The following is a 21,554-nucleotide window of genomic DNA, read 5'->3' on the forward strand; positions in this document are numbered from 1 at the left end:
GAAGATTACCCGAAGATTAAAGTCTTCCAGGAATTTAATTTGCTTGTCTAGATATACAACAGGCTAATTTGAGATGTGTGACAAAGAATTGTGTGCTTTGGTTAGTGCCAAGAACAGACCCGAATTGCTTATTGCTCTTCAAGACGCTCTGCAGGTAAATGCTTCTTATACCCTTTCTAATTCTCGAGTATGAGTATTTTAAGTCTGAGTTTAAACTTAGTAATTTACACAATGGTGTCATCGTATTTTTTTTTTTTTTTATGGTTTATAAACCTAAAGCTCTTTGTGTATTTAAGATTAATGGCAAATTCCCTACTTTTTCCCTTCTTTTAGTCCTTATCTATTTATGTAATTTCAGTGTGTGTTATCACCAGAACGGTTACCGTTTGTGAAATATCGCATACTCACTCAACTGGTTAACATATTTCATCCTTCTGTAATTGGTAACTACCTCTCTTATTTTACTTATTGGTAAGATATTTAGTTGTTAAAAAGCTAGACATGACAAACAGATAAGAGACCACAAAACTATTAAAAAATGCTTAGCACGTGAGAAAATAAGATTATTAAATGAAAATGGAAGTTATACAAGAAGTCAGAAAGACTGTTATTGTTTTGACAAAAGGGAATGAGCAAAAGGAAGTTGTTTTGATCTTAATCATTTACATTCTTTAATAAAGAAAGTTTAATCAGAAGTGTGGAACAGTGGAACATCCTGTAAGAAATAACAGCTTAATCGGTTGAATGTGATTTTAATTATCCCTTTTTTAGTTTAGGATTTGCATTCACTTTAAAAAGGACTGGAATTCCAGGTCTTTTGACATCGAATGAATTCAACGAGTTGTTTACAACATTGTTCCGTTCAGCTCCGTTAGACGATGCTTTCCTAGTTTTGATTAATGCTTTGCATTCTTGTGATGGTTCTCAGATGTTTCGCTTGCAGCATATAATAATTCTACTGGATGATCTGGAGAAAACACGTTTAGAATCATTGCTTGTTGACAGCATTGGGAGGGATCCGAGCGACGGTCAGAAACTATTCGTTTATTATATCTCAAATTTTCTACAGAATTTTCAAAACAAAGCTCAAAGTAATCCATATCTAAGACATATGGATACATTAATATGTTTTTTGGTAGTTAAATAAATATTAGTTTTGCAGATAAAAATATTAATTCCTTTTTTGAAGGAAGAGTACGTCAGAATCTTAAAGATACACTTACTGCTCTGTGTTTACTATAATTCGCAATATTACAAATAAATGTCACGTATTTCTTGTAATTTTAGTGGACTGGAATGTTAAGCAAGGAGAATTATGCAGACTTTTGGGTCAGACTACCTGTTTGGTACATAATGTATTTGGAAATTCTCACCTTTTATGTTTGGTTAGTTTTAATTCTTTGTTTCCGCTTTTTCGGTTTTCAGCATGGAAGAAACTTATAACAAATATAATAGACGGAGATCCTTAAACTACAATTTTTTTATGACACTTCAATTCCCTGAACATACTTAAATTTCATATGGTGAAGAAGTTTTTCTTACATTCTTCATTTTAAACATCATATGTCAGAACTGAAATTGCCATTTGAATAGAATCATTATTCTTATGTGCTTTGTAAAATTTATTGATGTTTTTCAAGAAATTAATGTATTTTGAAATCAAAGTAGTTTATTAAGGTCAAATCAAATTATACACTACTGAAAGCTTATTTAAACAATCACTGGATTTATTTATTAAATTCGCTTAAAGCTGCTCTCACGAATGCACTAGAGAGATGTCGAGACTCAAAAGATGTGAACATGGAATTCCTTGTGGGCGTCACTTATGAGTTGAGCCGCGGAGATACTGCTGTTGGTCTTCATTTTATACATTTTGAAATTATTTTTTCGACTAGAAAGGAGGATGAAATTTTTTTTTTTGAAAAAGATTTTCGAGAACTTATAGGGGTTTGTTACGTTTTCTTAATTATGTTTAAAGTTTATTGTAACCATACGTTGCACAAGGTATTAATCTGCATCGACAATATATTAATAATTTCATAGGCAAAAGAAATAAATGAATAAGCAAAATAAGAAAGGATTTAAATGAAGGAAATCAATGACTGCGTAAGAACCTGAATTAAAGCTTCTGATATAAAAAACTGACCCAGACAAGGTTTAATTCGTTATACGGTGAGCATTGGCTAGCAACAAAGCGCATGATTATAATGAGTAATGAGCTATCACTTCCGGATGATCTTTGTTCTTTGTCTGATCTTTTTTTCTGTTCTATTCAAGTATTACAAGGTGACATACTCAATGAAATTTGTTCTTTTTGATTTGTGCTGTTCTGTTCTAATATTTGTCTAATAGGTCTACTTTCTCGTCCTTTTTCTATTTTATTCCGTTTCGACTAATAAAATTCGGTGACTGATTGCTGGATTCTTCTACAATATTTTGACACATTTTGACACAAGTAGATTTAGTTTACAACGAGGGGTTAATTGAACAAAGAGCTGCCAACTTTTTAACAATCAAGTGCAAGTTTGACTGAAGATCGAAAAGTTTTGACAACAAAGGAATATTCATAATTTATTAAAAAATTCAAACTGTTTTTACATCAAAGAATTATTCAGAATAGCTAAAGAATGTTCATATGTATTTTATCTATATTAACATATTAAGCGACGCACATATTTTTTGTTAACAACTGTAACATTGTAGACCACGCAGACATAATTATTAATTATAATCCAGTTTTCCCAATTTGAGGATATAGATTAGAACTCCTTGTCGACTTGGTTTTTATTCCCAGGTATTTCATATGCTGGTAACATGGTTGGGATCCCATATGGATGATACGATTTGGAGCCGTATTAGCGCTAGACTGCTTACGGATACTTCAAATGGTATAGCTAATTTGGAAAAGCTACTCTTACTTGTTCTGCTTGCAGCAAAAGATGGAAAAATGCTCCAGGTAAACATTAGTGGAATATAAGAATTTTCAGATTTTAAAGTTATGAGGATTTTTAGCTGCAACAGGAAAAAAGAGGATGATATTTGATTTACATATGGATAAAGTGGAAGGACGTAAAGAGCCATATAGCCGTGCATTAAATATTTTTTGGAGCCGAACTAGAAATTTAGATTAGTATTTTCTTGCTTTATCAGTTTAACTGCTGTATCAGGATATTGCCTATTTTAATGAAATTATTTTGTATATTATATGTTGCAGAAATTGTTTGGTAATGAGATATACAAAAACCAGATAGTAAAACGAATTTTCTTTGAAAAAGCGCTTTTTGTCAAGGTCTTTCCTTCAACAGAACAAGTTCCTGAAAAACTGGCTATGTGTTTGCATTGCGGCGACGAAGAATCCTCTGGTGACAGCTTTTTTATCAGTCTTCTTTTGTATTCAATCTCTAAAAACATCCACTGCCAAATTTTTAACTATTATAATTTGCTTTAATTTATTTTAAAGTATATATATATATATATATATTTCATCTGATTTCAAATTGTCATTTACCTATATTTTTTCCCCTCACTTATTCCTTTAATTCTTATTCATAAAGCATATTACTATTCACATTTGTAATAACGCTTGTATTCAACTGCCCATAACAGGTAGTGGACCATGGAGTAGATTACATGAGGATACTATATGTACAGCTCTGAATGTTTGGGCCAACGGTATTCATGTGAATCATTCTTCCGATGAACAACTTGATTATATTGATGTTGTGCTTCTAAACTTTGTCAAATATGCAAAGTAAGTTTCATTTCGCTCAAGTTTGCGCTGGTCCTTTAATTCTTATATATTTAACAATCGTCGGGTCTTAAGTATGATATCACCATAAGATTGGAAGGTTTCAGCAAACAAATACGTTGTTCTATTTCAAATGAAATTGTTACTAAAATGGCTTCTGGTGTCAACATCCGTCTTAAATGTTCAGATCCTCGACGCAGGCTAAGAGGAATGTTTGTAGCAGGTCCATATATTTTTTCATTTTGTTTTACTTATTTTGCATTTCAGGGACATTTAGGTGCTCACAGAAGGAATCCTTTTTTATAGAAATAAGATTTTACAAGTGAAGTTATGGATTAATGTACAGATAATATTATAATTTTAGAATTGTATATTTTTTTTCAGAAGTGATTACGGATTGGTTCTCTTTGGGTGAGCTGAAATTTGAATTTCCTCCTGAAGCAGATGAGATCATGATAGACTTAAAGAAGATTGTGGATGATGAGTACGATGCAGATGTGCAACCTCTTAAAAATGATAATGAGGAGAAGAAAGTGATACAACTGGAAATACGGGATGCAGAGAATGATGCAGACAAAGTGGATAGTGATGATGATGATGACTTTCCTGTGTACGAAATCCCCGAAGAGGAATTGATCTTAAAAAAGGTTTACATAGTTGCTGTATATGGCCAGTTATATTAGGCCGTAAACAATGTACTTTGGTCAGGTTTTTTTTATAGAATGCTTCTTTAGGATATCTTTATTTCTCCAGGAAGAAAATGATGAAGATTACCGTAATGTAGAGATGCCATATTATATTATGGATTGTATTGAGGGACTGAATGAACAGAATGATTATGCCAAATTTGAGGCTGCATTTAACGCATTGAAACCGATGATAAGGTAACACTTAGTTTTGGCTTTGTTTTTAAACAGACATGCTGGTGATTTTTATGTTACTTTTTGGTTTTTCCAGTAAAGGAGTAGGATAGAACAGTGAGGATTCAGGAAATAATGCGAAATGTATCGGTATGAAGTGTTTCCGGTTCCTGATGACGAAAATTTTTAAGTATTTCATTTAAAAAAATCCATGATAAAAATTCCACATATTTTGGTTGATTTGAGACGGCGAGCTGTTGGTTATGAGCAGTGTGCAGAAGAACTACTTTGTCGGCTTATCGACCTTAGCAATCGCTTCAAAACCGAATGTTTTCAGGTAATTATACTAATTACTACGTTGTTGAAGGAGTAATATGCATACCGTTGATATTCAGAAGCGAACAAAAGCATTTCACGTTATTTTGCAGTTTTGAAATATCAACCAAGATCATAAAAATCATTCTTGTCTGTTATTGTTTCAAAACAAATTTCGAAATAGATTCATTTTTTATTATGAACGGACAGGTTTCTGAAAAGAATTACTACTAAATATAGTTAATTATTTTTTTTTGCAGTGTATATTTTATAAATTTTTATATCATTACCTGTAGGAAAAACGACTACAACTTATTCAGTCATGTTTGGTGACAAGTCCACATCTGGGTAGCGTTGCTGTTGATATCATGTTTTCAAGAAAGTTTGTTTGAATTTGATTGTTGCATTATTAAATTCAATCTGTTTCGTATAGCGAAGAAATTCTGGAAGGAACTGTTTTTGAAGTGCTTTATTCTACGGGCATATGTTCATTTATCAGTCATTTTCAGGTGTTCAATGACGAATCGATATATCATTCTAAAGGCTCTGTCCGATGCGGCATTAGAATATTCATCTCCAACCGATGTTGTTGAAAATCTTGATGCAAGAATTCCAAAAAACGGTGATAATGTTGAAGGCATGTTCTTTATAATGACTAAACTCTTCCCTTTATCTTCCCTTTAGTGGTTTAACATTTTTTGTGATTTTGCTGAAGACATGTAATAGTTTTCAGTTGTACAATATATTATTTTTTTTTTTTTTCGTAGACTGTTGCAAATGTGAATTGATTCATGCACTGATTATTCAGGTAGCACAGTTGTGAATGCTGGAAAATTGATTCCTAAAACAAAACGTTTTATGAAAACACCAGTTACGTTGTTAAAAGAAAACAGATTTACACCAGTGGCAAATTCCTTTTTCTATCCCTTGACTGCAATTGATCAGCATCGTGAATATCTTGATCTCACTGTGAGTCTTATTTAGAGTTCTGTGGAACTGATTTCGGTCCTTGTTTACTTGTTTCGGAATAATTCAACCATACTATGTTGCGAAAACACTTGACTGATTACTTAAGCATATAGTGTTGTGAATAAAGATAAATTTGTTATTTTTAGGGAAGAGATTCGGAATTATTGAGTAGGATTTTGTTCTGCATGGGTCATTTGATCAGATGTTCTGGTTCTTCTCCATGCACAGTGAAAATGGTTAGGTATGTTAATTGGATCAGAGACTTTCATTTCAATTTCAGACAATATTAAGATTTTCGAGGATTAAATTATACTGGTCGAAAGGTTGAGTTCCTTGGCATCGATAATTTCAAGTAATTTCACTTCCTTAATCATTTTTCTGCAATTTAAAAGCTGTTAAAAATTTTTTTTTGAATAAAATTGGATATTTATTTTTGTCTACGAGGATAATTTGTTAGACACTTAAACTAGTCTTTGCATGTGATAAGCAATGAACCAAATGAATTATTATTATCCCAGAAAAAATATGCTGTTTTTTAAAATGTTTTCTGGTCATGCCAAATTTGGGATTTTCAAACAAAATTTGAAACTTTGTTTCACGAAATAATCTTGCCATCTTCTCATATTTAGATTAAACGACTCACTGTTTTGGAATTATTTACAAATCAGTTTTTAGAATAGTGTTCGTCTTGTTTTATATCAGTTATAACTCATTCTGATATCTAGTAGCATTTCACTCGTTATAGGTCTTCATATCAGTTATCTGAGCAGGAACATACTGTGTATTGCCATATTTCTTATTTTTCATAAAATTAGAGTGTTTTTCTTCACTGCAGTACCCTGGCTTATCTGCTTGTTCCGCTACGACATAATACGAATTTTGCGGTGAGACAGGCTGTACTTTTTTGCTATGCTTCTATTTGTGTATCCTTATCGAAGGAGGTATTACTTCAGTTCTATTCGGGTAAACATCTGTTTTTTTTTCATAGCAACCATAACAGAGTCGTTATCACAATTAGATTTTTATCTACCCTAACAGAATAGATTATCAGTTTTTATTTATATTGTGGAAAATGATCGCTAGAAATTCTAATAAGAGTGCAGTAGCCTTTTTTCTCTTATCCAATGCTTGGTAATTTTTTTAAAACAAAATTTCGACGCTAAAAGGACATTATTTGAAATGGATTTAACTTTTTGCAATTTATTTTAATTCTTTTAGATGAATTAGTCGATTGGTTAGAATATGCTACGAAGCTAGCTGAAGCTGATCCGTCAACAGAATGCCGACAAATTGCGCAAATGGCAGCTGAAACCATTGCTATAATTATCTCTGTTAACGACTAAGAAATTTACTGAAAGAATCAATTACACCGATTGGGCAAAGTTGGCAGAATCATTGAAAAATTGATCCTTTTTTGATGGGGGAAGAAGCCTCCTGCTTTGGAACATCTTCATTTGCATCTGCAAAATATTGTGGAAAATGATCGCTAGATTTTAGTATTTAAAGGAATTTCTCGTCTTACTTTATATGCTTAAATTTTTATGAATTAGGAAAGAACTGATCTCATTAAATTTCACTTAATAAATTTACAAGAAACTTTCATCTTGCATTATAGCAAGTCGCATGACAACTCGATACTTGCTTCAATTACTAAGAATCAGTCCTTGATCTAGTATCATAAAGTTATTCAGAAACGTGCTCAGATGATAATGTTGTTAAAAGACATCGCGTAAATTTGGACGTAACATTGGTCCATAAACATTTATTTAAAAAATGGGGTGGTCGTAAGTCATCGTTCCTACATCTACTCAGTTATAACATTTATCATGGACTGGCATTCTTTTTCATTATCTTTCGATGCATCTTTTTAGCGTTAACTAAATTAAATTAAGGTGAGCAATTTTCATGCACAAATTTTTAATTATTAAGTGCACTATGTCTTAGTAGTATTGTGAAGCAGTTATTTCTTCATTTCAATTTCAATAAAATTCACACTGTTGAAGAAATTCTCTTAGCTGCAGGTTTTGCTGCAGTACTCTGCAATTGCTTCTGCTCTAGCTCACGTGATGTGTTGATCTGAAATAACTTACTAAGCTTAGGATAAGGTGGCTATTAATGCCCACCGAGTGACACATTGTCCAAAATAAGACCACATGTATATGAGACACAATATACAAAGATGCATTGACAACTGGCAGTGTCAAATTGATGGTAAAGGTATCCTCTGGATGGGAAATAGACCAATAAGGGAACATAAAAGCACAAAAAAGAGTGGACAGCTAAAGGTGGCCCATTCGTTTTTTGCTGCGGAGGATCTGCCGTTGCAATAGTCATCATAGCAGGTACATACTGAAATGTAGCTGTCATCGCTTAATTCGGTTGGTAGTTTGAATAGTTCGCGCTTTCTGCAATGTATTCAAGTTGTCAGCTTGAATTGATTTGAGTGCATTCTCTAAGAAATACAAGAAGGAAATAAGAACCTATATTGACGGCAAGAGTCGCGATGCATCCACCTGTACCACGTGACAATTGTTTGGTTGAAACCATTATAGAGAAGTTCATCAAGGCATCCGCGAATATGACCTCTTATACGAACTCCTACAAGCTGTTCATCTACAACAAAATTACTCTGATTTTTTGCAACGTATTAAGAAGTTATTTTAGGACTGAATATAGCGAAGTCTTGCATATATATATATATATTTGAATATAATAATATCTAATTTCTTTTTTCTCCATTCAAACATTTTTATTGCTGAAATGTCATTCAAGCTTCCTGCATCGATCCAATTAGAATTTCAATCCTATATGATATTAATTTGAATAGAATGAAATACCAGCTACAGCCGGTTCTTCCCACATTCGTATACATATTGTTGGACAATAAGTGAACGGAACGGCCTGTGGGTCAAGATTGTTCTCGTTACACAGATCTGTGAAATTTTTCGGCTTTTTGTAAATAGAAGAAAGAGCGGGCCAAACTGCTTCATACAGTCGCGACATGCAGGAGAAACAGCGAGCAGTATCTGGAAATTAAACTAATAGATGGATAACGGTCGATACTTAACAAATTCATTATAAAAAGTCATTTCACCAATAACGACGACTTAGAGATACTGATACACATTTACTCATGCATATCTGAGATGCAGGAACTTGCAATGAAATAGTGCAAAACCGGCACTCACAAGAACCGGATTATTTTCATTTGTGATTAATGTGAACTTTTCTCCTTTCGCAGGAATTCATCCAAAGTATTTCAAGAGTTTGGTATCTACAAACATCAGAACACTGAAGAACTGATATCTAGTTAATTTAAATATCTGTTTGCAACTCACCAAAAATTCTGCATCGCTATGAAATCAACTCAATTAATATTTGTAATAAATTTTCCTATATCAGAAAAAATACACATTTTTTGCATTAAGTGATACTTCATTTGCTACCATCAAATTAGTGTTATTACTAGGAATGTTAACATTGAAATCATTAAAATACGCTAAATGAAATGATTTGGTGAAGCGCAGACTTGTTGCCATCTGCACCTTTCTAACCCATAAATGTTGCTGTATAATTGGGAAGCATCGTTGCAGCACTGATACTCACGGACAACAACGCCGATACTGCTGCTGAGATCGTTACGAAGTGGAAATACATCGGCGCATCGCGTAATATCAGTAACTGTAGAAGCACAGTCACTAACCAATGAATGGGTCAATTGGAAGTATGACGAAGTATTGAATCCAGAATTTGAGAGAGATATTAACAATACTGAATTGTTGCAGATGAGTTATTAAATAACAGTGATGTACTGCAATTCAAAATTGCCTCTAATTAATTGTATGCCAAACATAATTTCAATAATAGTTATAAGATTTATAAGAGTAATCAACAAAGTTTAATTTACAAATATGCTGTAAATTAAACTAAAAAATAATGACACACAATTAGTAAAGCGATTTTTGTTTTCTGACACTGAGTAGATTTGTTGAAGAGATGTATTTCAAGCAAAAGGTTTGTCTCAATATGTGTGAAAATTTCAGGTTAAAGGGAATTGAAATTCTATTCAAAAAATTAATTAATCAAACCCATAGAATTTTAGCTGTATTGTTTAAGGATGATTTATCAGAGTTACGTACTATTCGCGAAATCTATTGCAATAAATGAAGTGAATGGGAGGAAATGTCAGTCAGGTTGAAAGAAGACGAACTATTTAATGGCTAGTGGAATAGCTATGGGACAAACTTGAGCAACATATAACTAACTATGACATTAGTTAGGTCCAGCAAGCATATTCAGTTGATAATATCGAAAATGGTTGGACGCTTCCGGCACTTCCGACGATCAATCCTTATTTGACAGAAAGTGAATGTTAGTTATCATGAGAACAACGAGAAGGACAACCGAATAGATTATATAAACACATCATAAAATTCTGTAAATGAGGTGAGAAAGGATGACAGCTATCAAGGTAAATCTTTTTTTCTCAAGTAAGACTTGACGATTGAATGAACGAGTCTCAAAGATTGATTTCTTAGAAGATTACTATTTCTGCTTCCATTTCTTTATTAGTTGAAGCACTCACTCATCAATTTAAGTGCCATCAAATCCTTTTTCAGTCTGTTTTATTTGTCCCACAGTTCAATCTACTCAAGCAATATAAACGATTGTAAAATGTTCAAGTGAATATTATTTTGTTTATGATTAGTATAGCAACTTACGCACCTTAAACTTTAATTTGAATTAAGATTAGCACGAAATTTGTTGTAAGTGCTGCAGAAAATTGGATTATTAAATGTCGCATAATTCTTATCTTCTATATATCAATTAATTAATTAAGTTTAATCTCTAATGAGCAATGATTGGTAAATAATGTATAATAAAAATTAATGTAATTGATATGGCAAAAATGTACTGATTAGGGGAATTGATTTAAAGTAAAATGTCAATAAGAAATGTATTTATACAAAAGCAAAAAGCTGAAGAACTAAAGTTACATATTGCCGAAAATCTGAGAAAGTATTTTGTTAGATATGAAACGCTACGAAGAAGATTTGGAAAAAGCATAAAAAGTATTGTGATGAGTATAAATGGAAATAAGAGCTTTTCATCTCTTTTTTTGTAATTGCATTCGCAAATGAAATAAATTAAAGAAGCAAGGGAAGCATTAGGAAAATCACAGTGCGTATTTCATCTTTATGCTTGAGTATTCGGGAAAGTCGAAGGCTATAATGAAAAAGAAATCCATGGAGCAAAGTAAAGTCTGATCATATGCGATATTTGGAAAGTTCCAGATAAGATAAGCAAGGAAACTTTTTAATGGAAAATTAAAAAGGATTATAATGAATTTCGCTGGACATAAATTACTATTACAAACTATTAATTTACTTTGTCAAGAAAGCTTTTAATTACCTCATAAATCCATTACAGATATCTATTTTGTTGCATCAAATTGATTACATACTTTAAAAAAAATTTTTCCCTTACATTAGCCAATTTCTCTCTCATAAAGAATAATAATTCAGCGATGTTGCGCTTTCGCACTTTTTTTCATTATAGCATTCCGTTGCTGCAAGCAATTCTCTGAATTTCCATGAAAGAGTTTTGCTCGTTTCTGGAACGAATATAGCCGGATAGGAAGGTATTATGCTGAGCTGTCTCTTTAGCAAAAGTATGTATATATATATATATATATATATATATATATATGTATATGTATATGATAGATGAAGAGAGAGAGAGAGGAGGGGAAAAAGATAGGTAGATAGCATTGTTTACATAATATGTAAATTTTATCAAATTCGATTTAACTGACCCTTGCAAGAGAGAAATGACAGGTGAATTTTGTGAATGGAAGTCGAAAATTTTTGGAATCTAAGCATATGAATGTCAATAGACTCGACAAATACTTCCATCTCAATTGTCAAACGACACTAGCGTGTATTGTTAGATTTCAGAACATTTTAAACTTTGAAGAATCTGATAAAGAATCGAAATTTTAGAAGACAGCTCGTCGTACACTACTAGTTGCCATGTTTTGCTGGATTTATTAAGAGCTAAAAGTCAACCGATACACTGACCTCAGTGACACCAATTTTAAAAATAGAACTATCCAATAAATCTGAAAGAGCGATTATTTTAGTCATTTTTCATGTTTTTTCTATAACTACTTTAGTTTTTGCAACTTGAATGGAACAAATCACATTGTAAATGGATAAACAGAGATTTGTAAGGTATAAGTTTTGAATGAAATACAATCACCGAAGTATCATGAAAGCAGTGATATATCAATGACAACAAGTGGTTAAAATTATTTAACTTTAGAACATTGATCTAATACTGATGGGAGCGTTAAATTATTTTCCCTTGAAGTGGACAAATAATTGTCAAAATCTCTCTTGCACTGCAGTTGTTAAAGTAATAAATTTAAATATTAATTTTGGAGGCTCTGACCTTATCAGACATAGACGTATAGCTTCTATTAGCATAACTATTAGAAGTATAGCTTCTTAGTAATAAGCATATATGATTACTCATTCGAAAATGACTGCCTTATTCTAATACCCTAAAAACTTTGCGTTATTTGAAAATTGTTCCTCATCTCATAGCTTAAAGATTATCTGAATTTCAACCTTTAATTCTTTGTAGAATGCATTTCCATGGTACCAAATATACCGATAAACAGTTATGGTACTTGTAACTAGATGTTTCACATATATATTTCTGTCTCGGATCCAAACGTTATACGTGATGTCAAAATATTTTGGATGAGAAAGTAGAGCCATCAATAATTACTTGAAGAGAAAAAAAGCAAAAAAATAATCACAGCCTTCTTTCCCACATAGTTATAAATTTTAGATTTAATAGATGTGAGATAACAAAAGAAATGATAACTAGTAAGGCCTCAAGTCAAATAATCTAGTGATTTAATGTCTGATGGCCAAAAACAAATCTTACTAAGCTTAACCACACATTAAGTAACTTTAAATCATATTGTATTGAATAAATTCTAATTTTTAATAAAAAATATGAAACAAATGTTACGTCTAGTGTAAAAAAAGGTAACTCAATAATGGTACCAAAGAGGAAATAGGCTGTTAGCAATAAGAAGCAAAATTAGTGGGTGAAAACAAATTTAAAAATTGACGGAAATGATAGAAGTTGGGAAAAAAATTTGATAAAAATTTATTGATATTTCTATCCCTTGAGAGCACATCGAAAATACTTGTTTTAAATGACTCTTTTTAGAAATTCGTAGAATCATGTGGAACCGCAATTTCATACATTGAAAAAATATATTGCTTTGGAAAGCCTCCATAACGAAGTTTGAATGTCATTTAGAAAATCAGTGGTCGTTGAGAACTGGCCAGGTCTTTTGACCTTTCTTAGTAATCAATTTTAATTAAAAAAAAAAAAAAATTTTTTTTTTTGAACTATGCGCTTTCTTGGCTTTAGTGATCGATCAAGCGGAGAAAAGAAAGGAGAAAGAAAAAAAAATCTACATTTTTCCACCTCTCATATCAACTAATACGTACAATTCATGATTACAAAAAAGAAGAAAGAATGATAATTATTGCATTTAATCAAAAACAAAGCAAATTGAATGTGAGAGCAAAGAAAAATAAATCTATAATAGCAACAAAAATTTTTCTTCCATTTTGATTTTATGAAGAAAGTCGACATTTTATTCACGTCACGTAATACATTTCACTAAAAATCCAACCAAATTTTTCACTTTCTGTATGAAATAAAGGAATTAAACACTATTTTGTTCGAATAAACAGCGATATGGATTGAAGTGATTGAATTTTCTGATCTCAGTGTGTTAAGCTTTAGATTGAATTAGTGCTAAGAATGCAACTTGCAAAATTGTGACATTCAGAGTGACATTTTAAATAATCTGACCGACGACATATTTATTTTCAAATGCTAAAAAACAAAAAGAAAAAAGTGAAGTCTTCGAACAGTCATTACATCTGTTCAGTTTCATTAAATTTAGATAAATTGCTGGGATAAAAAAAAGAATTGTTAAATTCAACAGCACTTCAGAAAGAATTGCTGAGAACAATTTGTGTCATTTATCCATGTTTTTTTACGAACTATAATAGGTTGATAAACTATGCCTTTTATGTTCAATGTTGTCATGAATGGAATGTTCCAGATCAGTTTTGAGAGACTGAATAAGAATTACTCAATCATTAGTGTATTTAAAAATGTCACAAACTTGGCATCGTATAAGATATCGGAGAATTAGTGAATAGTAATGCTGCTTTGAATAATAATAATAGTGAATAAAAATAATAACACTAAGGAACAATACTACTTTCTGTTGTTCTTGGAACTGAAGTAAAATTAAAATATATTAGAAGTGACATTTAGTTTCTGATTAAGGAGATTTTTTTTGAGGGAGTTTTCGATTAAGAAGTGATTCATGAAGTAGACTAAAAGCATACATAAGAGAAAGAATACAAGAGTTACTGGACGGATAATGAAAGTTTAAAAAGTTTCAACAAATATTTCTTATATTTCTTTCTTAGCGCCGAATGACAAATTTATAATTTTAATTCTTCGTGATCAAATGACAATGACCTTAAGCTCATTAGAAACACAAAGAAAGTTGTCATTCTAAAAAGATTTTCTACCATTCTCAATTTAACTTAATCATATTCCAATGTTTACATATAAATTATTAAAAACATTCTGTGACGTCAGATAACCACTTGAATTTTATTCCATGCGAGATATCCTGAGATTAGATAATTATTGAAAAAATAAAATTTACGGCTGTTGTGAAGAGTTGTTGTGACACTATGAGCGTGTATTCCAATGACAGTAGATGACAGCACGTAGATGATAATGTTCAGCAATATATTCATCACACCTCACAACCTCACATCCTGAAACAATAAATATATTTATATCAGTATTTAAGTTCTACTTTTTCAGATTCTCATTCAAAACTGTTCGTCGGTGTTCCAGTGAGGAGACCACTGTTGGTAAATATATTATGCTCTGATATTGTCAGAAATGACTTAATACAACACGGCACAGGTATTATATGACGTGTGGGTGATCTTAGCTTCGTCCATTTTATTGAAATTTTATTGAATTTCAGTGACAAACACATCACTGAAATACAGCCACTTCACGTACAATTATACACGTACGTATATAATTATACAAATATACAGAATATATATATATATAAGCAGATTTAAGAGGAAATGATTCAGTGGAAAAGTGTGCTGACTGCAAGTTTCAACAGGAAAACTCTTTATCATATCTTTCTGTTTTGCAGTTTATTCTAGTTCTTCAGTGTCCATTCTTGTCGAGAATTCGGTATTTGATGCAAAGATTAATTTAGAATGAGCTGAACTGTGTTGTGATGAATGCTCTTTTCCTCACATTTATTTGGCATCAAATTCGTTTTTCTGATTATAACTATGATTTATGTCTATTTAACTATTTGAAAAGTGATAATGATTAGACTGGTGATAAAAAAAGCACGACTGTTATTTGGATTACTTAAAATTTCTTGAACTAAAGTGCTACTATGAATTCTGTTTTAATATTACTTTGCGCGTCTTGATGAAATTGAAAGATGGAAATAATTCTGTTATGAAATTGTTTAGGACAACGGACACTCCAGAAATGACTTTCCTTAGTAGTAATCGTTTTGGAAATGGCACCAATTTTCATTAGAGCATTAGGAGAGTTCTAAATTGAATCAATTCCTTCCTTTCCTTCGACTTTCCCCTTCTTCTTCCTTACTAAGTTAAATCGAAATCACTTCTAAAAAGCATTACTGATGGACAACTAGGTTCCATCCGTAACGATGATGGATATGAGCTTGGGCACTTCAATTAAAAACTTCAAAACAATGATGATATAGAAAACGCTGAGAACTACTCGAGTAGTGAGAAGCAAAACGGATTTGTCTACTTTTATATTGGATCTAAGAAGAAAGATAGAAATTAGGCTCAATTTTTACCCACCATTTTCATACTTCATATAATTGATGGGTTGATAAGAAAACCAGCCAAGTTGCAGGAGAATTGAACAAATGAAATCATTTATGCACCTTCATAGTATGAATACTAAAATTCAGTGAATTTTCTTTCATAATCCTTGAAGTGAACTACAAAAATGAACTATAGATTATCTTAGATGCTTCCTGACTTTACATAATTCTGGAAGTCAGCCCAAGAGTTTGAACTAGCAATAGGAAATGAAGTAAATAAGTCTTAATGATACTTCAAAACTGAGCTGCTGGAAAATTAGTTTACAAAGCGGATTGTCTTGTAAATGAGAAAATAATGAAGTTGTACTGATTAGTTAAGCTATTGATTAGTAAACCGTGGAGAGATTCAACTGCAAATAATGTTCAAAAGAGAAATTGAAAACATTAGTGCCTATTCTGAGCAAAGTAGAACGAAAAGATCAGAGGGCACTATTGATCACATATCTCAATTATTGTAGAACTATTTAAAAAAATGTGTTTTCAGAAAAGCCTCAGTTGCATTTTTTTTTTGTTAGCGATTGATTTTCTGTGACCCCATTGACCCCATTGACAAACAGCTTGAAAACGTTTTTGCTGTGCCGCTATGCCTTTCAGATTTTTCATTGTTTATGTTAATGCACCCATCTTTCCATCCAACCGATCTTTCATTTACATAGCCAAACTGGACATGAGACATTGGAAAAGTGTAGCAACAGATGTGTAAATATACTGAATGGAAGTATCATAATGACCGATGGTACGAGTCACATGTCCATGCAAACAAATGACCAACAGCAATGCCACGTTTCACATGCAATGTATGACGACGTGTAAAGAAAAATTGCGGTTTCAATTTAGTGACCACAAACAATATGTGAAATGAAAGCTTTTGAGATTTCTTTGGCATGTTGAATTCTGCAAAAGTAGTTAAAGTAATGGCGCATTCAATAGAATTTAAGCTAAACAGAAACTTCTCAGTGACAGTTCTTTTCGTCTTTGTCGTATGCTTTAATTGATTAAGTCCGCTTCTCTTTTCTAAATTCTAACAAAAAATATTTGATTTGCTAGGAGATGAGAAGCATTGGATGCAATATTGCAATATACTGAAACTTGGGTAAATGCCAAATGATCTCAAGAATTCGTATTGCTGCTACCGGTGAAAAAAGATCAATAAATGTCGTGCCGTTTCCGGAATGGTAGCATAGTGAAGAATAAAACTGCCAAACGATATACCGCTTCTTACATTGTCTTACATCATTTGAATGGGAAAAATGATTGCTTAGAAGCGATCATTAATATGTGAAAAGAGATAAAGAAGAGAAAAAAGGACTAAATTGAAGGATGAATTTGTTGTTCTGGACATAGATAATAGAGTTTCATTTCTTATGATGACAAGATTCGAAGACAAGCTTTTCTGTATTGATAAGTTATGAACAAGTAATGCTTGCATTGATGACAGATGAAGCATCCGTGAATTTTGGCTTTCTTCTTTCTTTTCCTATGAATTTCTCAACGTTTTTTCTATTAAAATTGAAGAACGGAAAATTAGAAAGATTTTTTTGTACAATGTGAACTTATTGAATATCGAAAGTATTGGATGTAAAAATATTTAAAATCTAATTCATTACAAATACTTCGAATATGATCGCATAGTTTTATGTCTTTCCTCTCTTTTTTTTTTTTTTTTTTTGTTTAACTTCGTTTCATTAGTGAAGTGGAAGCAATTTATTTAACTGTATTACCTGTAATAATAGCTGTAAAAATTGAAACGACTGATATAACACGAATTGCAATACTCAAATTATGATTGTATTGAAATCGATGGAATGAAATGAGCCATTTTCCACAGCTTTTAAATAACAGAAAATTCCCTATCAACAGCGTGCGAAAATTTTTATTATTCTCAGGAAGCGTTCGAAGGAATTCGAAAGAATGCTTAACGGTAGATTAACATATTCTCCATTTAACGAGAAGTAAGGATAATGATGATGTTCCGGAAACCAAATCAACGTGATCTCGAAGGAACTTTAGTTACTTTTGGTTTCATTGAAAATTAATTTATGCAATGAGTTCGTTTTCTAAACTTAAGTGGTTTAAAAGTAGGCATAGCATAGACAATGAAACATGCAAAAAGAGGAAAAAAATGATGAAAAGCGCAAGTGGGAGATAAGTCGTGAAAGTTTTGGTGGATAGGCCAGAACAAACAGAAGCAGATAAATTATTTTCACTCGAAGACGGATGCCATCGAGCAATAATAAATGGTGACGATATGAATCTTCTGAAATCCCTCCCCTCCGTTAGATCCGTTAGATAAACTAATAAATGATAATTTTCAATTTAAAAAAAATTCCTATTTGTGGACGGAAATTATCATTTTCGCATGCCCTTTTTAAAAATTTCACGAAATATGTAAATCGAAATAAATACATAAATGTTAGATATTGAACATCATTAGCTCTCTGAGTCTAATAGAAAAAATATGAAGGAAGGCATTTACAAATGCAACTTATGAAATTTATTGTTCAGTACACAAGATGACAACTTCATGCGACATCATCCATATTCAGGAGCAATGCAAGAAATAAGCCGTAGCTGTGGAGAGCTTTTTATATTTAATAAGCGCCATGTTTTTCATTTACTCCTCACTGAGTAATTTGAGTAGCAATTCAGCAGCTTAGTACTCGTAAGTAACTAACTTTATAATTATAGTTTTAGATGACAGCAACAGCAGCAATCATAAGTTACAATCCATTTTCGGGTTAAATTGTTTTGTGCAACATAACTTTGTCATTCTTCATATGGTAATGAATTTTTCGTTGAAGACATAAGTTATCCTTTAGACTAATGCATTTTTGTTTAAGAATAGAATGATTTTGAGTTTTTACCGCACGTTTTTGTAAGCAAGTGACTAGAAATCAAGGGCAATACTTTTAAACAATAAACAATAAAGTCTAACTTGCATGGGTATATTGGTAATGCAAAAATGAAACCATTCGATTTTAATAAACAGTGAAAATTTTTTAGGACAAATTTTGTAGTGGTTAAAAATGATAAAATGTGTTGCTGATAGACAGGTGAGATAGAAGTATCTTGCACCAGTGCAGTGATTGGAAATTATAGCAGAAATAGACTTTATGAAGTTGATGAGCAATTCCGGAGACTCGAAGTACGGATGAATGATGCTTTAATAATCCAGAATGCGTTGTGAAGACTGGAAAAGAGACTTGAAATTCGACTACATTTCTATTACAACTAGATAACTTCAGTTAGCAGCAGAGAGTTTAACTTTTTCTTTTCTTGTTCAAGAAAAGAAGTAATGAAGACGTTACTGAATTCCGATCTTTCACGTTTCTTCACTTCCTACTATCGTATTTATTCTATCGAAGAGATTTATATCTGCAGAATTGCCTTTGAATTGTATGCTGAAAATATGATCGAATCTTTATTGTTTATAAAATTATTACGTAAATCATTCTAAATAACAAAAAAGTATTAACATTTTTTACTAGGATAGTTCAAGTTGTGGCGCAAGATAGATCCAGTATAAAATGTTCCGACGTTTTTTTTCATCCTAACTTTTGCGACTTTTGCACCAGCATATACGAAGACTGATACCAATCAAATTTGTAGCAAAAACATCTTACGCTTTCTCATAATATCACAATATGCAAAACAAAAAATTCACATAATTATTTCTTAATATGCAAAAAGAAAAAAAAAATATTCATAATATGAGTATGTTGAACAAAAATTCATATAATTATTTCTCATAATATCACAAAAATAAAATAGATGAAATTGTAAAGGCTCGAATCATCGACTTTGAAATTCGTTAATGCTCGGAAAAAATAGTGAAAAAGTAACGTGATTAAATGCGTGAAAAGGAAATAATATGGCAAAGTAAGGAAGTGCTAATTATTGTGTGCTAAAGTATTTCAATCCTAACTTGTGAGTACACTTTAACACGCAGTTGATATAAATTATAATTGTGACACATAATGAAAATACTTTTACGGTTAGACCTGCGAACTTTAAGCCATCAAACTTGAAGAATTATTTGGAAGTTCTTTAAGTCTAAACAAGAAAGAAAAACACTTCTGATTCTATCACAAATAGTCTTTTTTAGGTAGTTTATGATATTTTATTCCTCAATTACATAGCTGAAACTAAGTGATTACTTTGAACTATTAAAGTCCCATTAAATGACAATATATTTACTACGAATTCTGATGAATACCTCAGAACAACGATTATTTCCCAGGATCGTTCGAACCGTTCCTCAGCCCAGAATAAAAAATAAATCCAAAAGATAATATGGATGCAGCGAGGGACTGCTAAAGGCCGAAAGCGAATTGGATTTTACAAATGAATTTTGAGAATGTGGGCAAGCTTTTGGGTGGGAAAAGAAAAGATTCCGTTGGGATCATGTTATTGCAAGCATTAAAATAGGATTCTTGACAAAAACGTTATTTTAGCTAAGAAATGAGGAAAAGCAATGATGCATAGGTATTACTTCTAAAATAGAACGAAAAAAAAAAAGAAGCATTTAAGGTTCCTAGATTATAGTCCGGAAAACAGGCGAAATAATTGCGCTAGATAGGAAGTATCCCGGAACGCAGGTACTTTTTCATAACTAGACAACATAGAGAATGTTATTTTATTTATATTTTGGTTTTACTTCCAGTTATATATTCAGGAATGTACTAACAACCTTCTTCAAAAAATTTCACAACCAATATATGAAAAACTTTTCAATAAAAACAAGAAATTTTCTTGACAGTTACAATAATAACCTTTCTACTACAATTCTTAGCATATATATTCCAAACATTATCTTAGAAAATTCAACTCCATAACTTTATAATTTCTTAGATGGTCACAAAAGTACGGCATAAAAATTTTTCGTTGTTCTAAGAGATGGAAAGATTCTAAAATTAATAAATTCTTAACTTTCTTCAAAAAAATAAATAGTGGCAATTTATCTTTTATCAATAAAAATATAGAGGGATTTTTCACGTTTAAAATGATGGATAAATTTGCTTTGAAATTTATAATTTGTGAAGTGCAAACAATATGCATTAAGTTAGGTTCCAAAAAGAAAAATTAGGTTATTGCACTGAAATTTTCGGTTCATTATGACAAATTATTTCGTAATTGCGGTTCAGAATAAGCAGTCGTTAAAAATAATTCCTCGAAGAATTCTATTCAGCAATAGATGTTCAACGGATTTATTGAAAATAGACATGATTTTGTTTAAAAATGAGACAGATGACATGATATGCTTATATATACTATCCTTTATTCATTATCCATTCCATAATTTCCTGCCAAATATTTCTTTTTTCACAGTCCTTCCAACATTATCGACTATGCAAAGCTAGGCCCGATATCATATCTAGGCCTAGCTCTGCTCCAGCCTTATCCTGAACAGGTCTGCTATTTAAATGTTGCCCAATGAATTTTGTTATATTATAGATTATTAAAGGACAAAAGTTTTTCAGCAAACAGATGAAACAAAATAAATCATCATGCACTTCGATATGCTGTGATCGAAAATATCTTTGAAATATAAAATCACTACACCAATCACCGCACTACGATCACTACATCAATAATTCAGTTGACATCTTATTTATCCATGTAATAAACTCTGTTAAGGGCT

The 21,554-nt window shown here is 31.6% G+C and overlaps 2 protein-coding genes across 4 annotated transcripts; one reads left to right on the forward strand and one right to left on the reverse strand.

Moving 5' to 3' along the window:
- Positions 1-73: 73 nt before the first annotated feature.
- Bma-clk-2 (Uncharacterized protein) lies at positions 74-7,235 on the forward strand (the record flags this gene model as incomplete). Of its 2 annotated transcripts, XM_043081752.1 has the most annotated exons (18): positions 74-154; positions 359-443; positions 813-1,028; positions 1,288-1,385; positions 1,678-1,851; positions 2,795-2,956; positions 3,215-3,362; positions 3,607-3,751; positions 3,856-3,971; positions 4,133-4,395; positions 4,502-4,632; positions 4,855-4,945; positions 5,220-5,305; positions 5,433-5,564; positions 5,736-5,892; positions 6,039-6,133; positions 6,728-6,855; positions 7,111-7,235. In XM_043081752.1, 18 exons carry the CDS (start codon positions 74-76, stop codon positions 7,233-7,235), a joined length of 2,433 nt encoding a protein of 810 aa, XP_042937686.1. The 2 variants fall into 2 exon arrangements, with proteins under 2 accessions (XP_042937686.1, XP_042937687.1); XM_043081753.1 differs by lacking the exons at positions 74-154; positions 359-443; positions 813-1,028; ... (1 more) ...; positions 1,678-1,851; positions 2,795-2,956 and having other exon boundaries at positions 3,329-3,362.
- Positions 7,236-7,881: 646 nt separating this feature from the next.
- Bma-hot-1 (Uncharacterized protein) lies at positions 7,882-9,549 on the reverse strand (the record flags this gene model as incomplete). 2 transcript variants are annotated; one of them, XM_043081754.1, is made up of 5 exons in its annotated part: positions 7,882-7,968; positions 8,243-8,297; positions 8,373-8,490; positions 8,730-8,918; positions 9,447-9,549. In XM_043081754.1, the coding sequence occupies 5 exons, from the start codon at positions 9,547-9,549 to the stop codon at positions 7,882-7,884; spliced, it is 552 nt and encodes a 183-aa protein (XP_042937688.1). The 2 variants fall into 2 exon arrangements, with proteins under 2 accessions (XP_042937688.1, XP_001901968.2); XM_001901933.2 differs by having other exon boundaries at positions 8,373-8,505.
- Positions 9,550-21,554: the final 12,005 nt, after the last annotated feature.

The sequence above is a fragment of the Brugia malayi genome (assembly GCF_000002995.4).
Source record: "Brugia malayi strain FR3 genome assembly, contig: Bm_v4_Chr4_scaffold_001, whole genome shotgun sequence".
Taxonomy (NCBI): domain Eukaryota; kingdom Metazoa; phylum Nematoda; class Chromadorea; order Rhabditida; family Onchocercidae; genus Brugia; species Brugia malayi.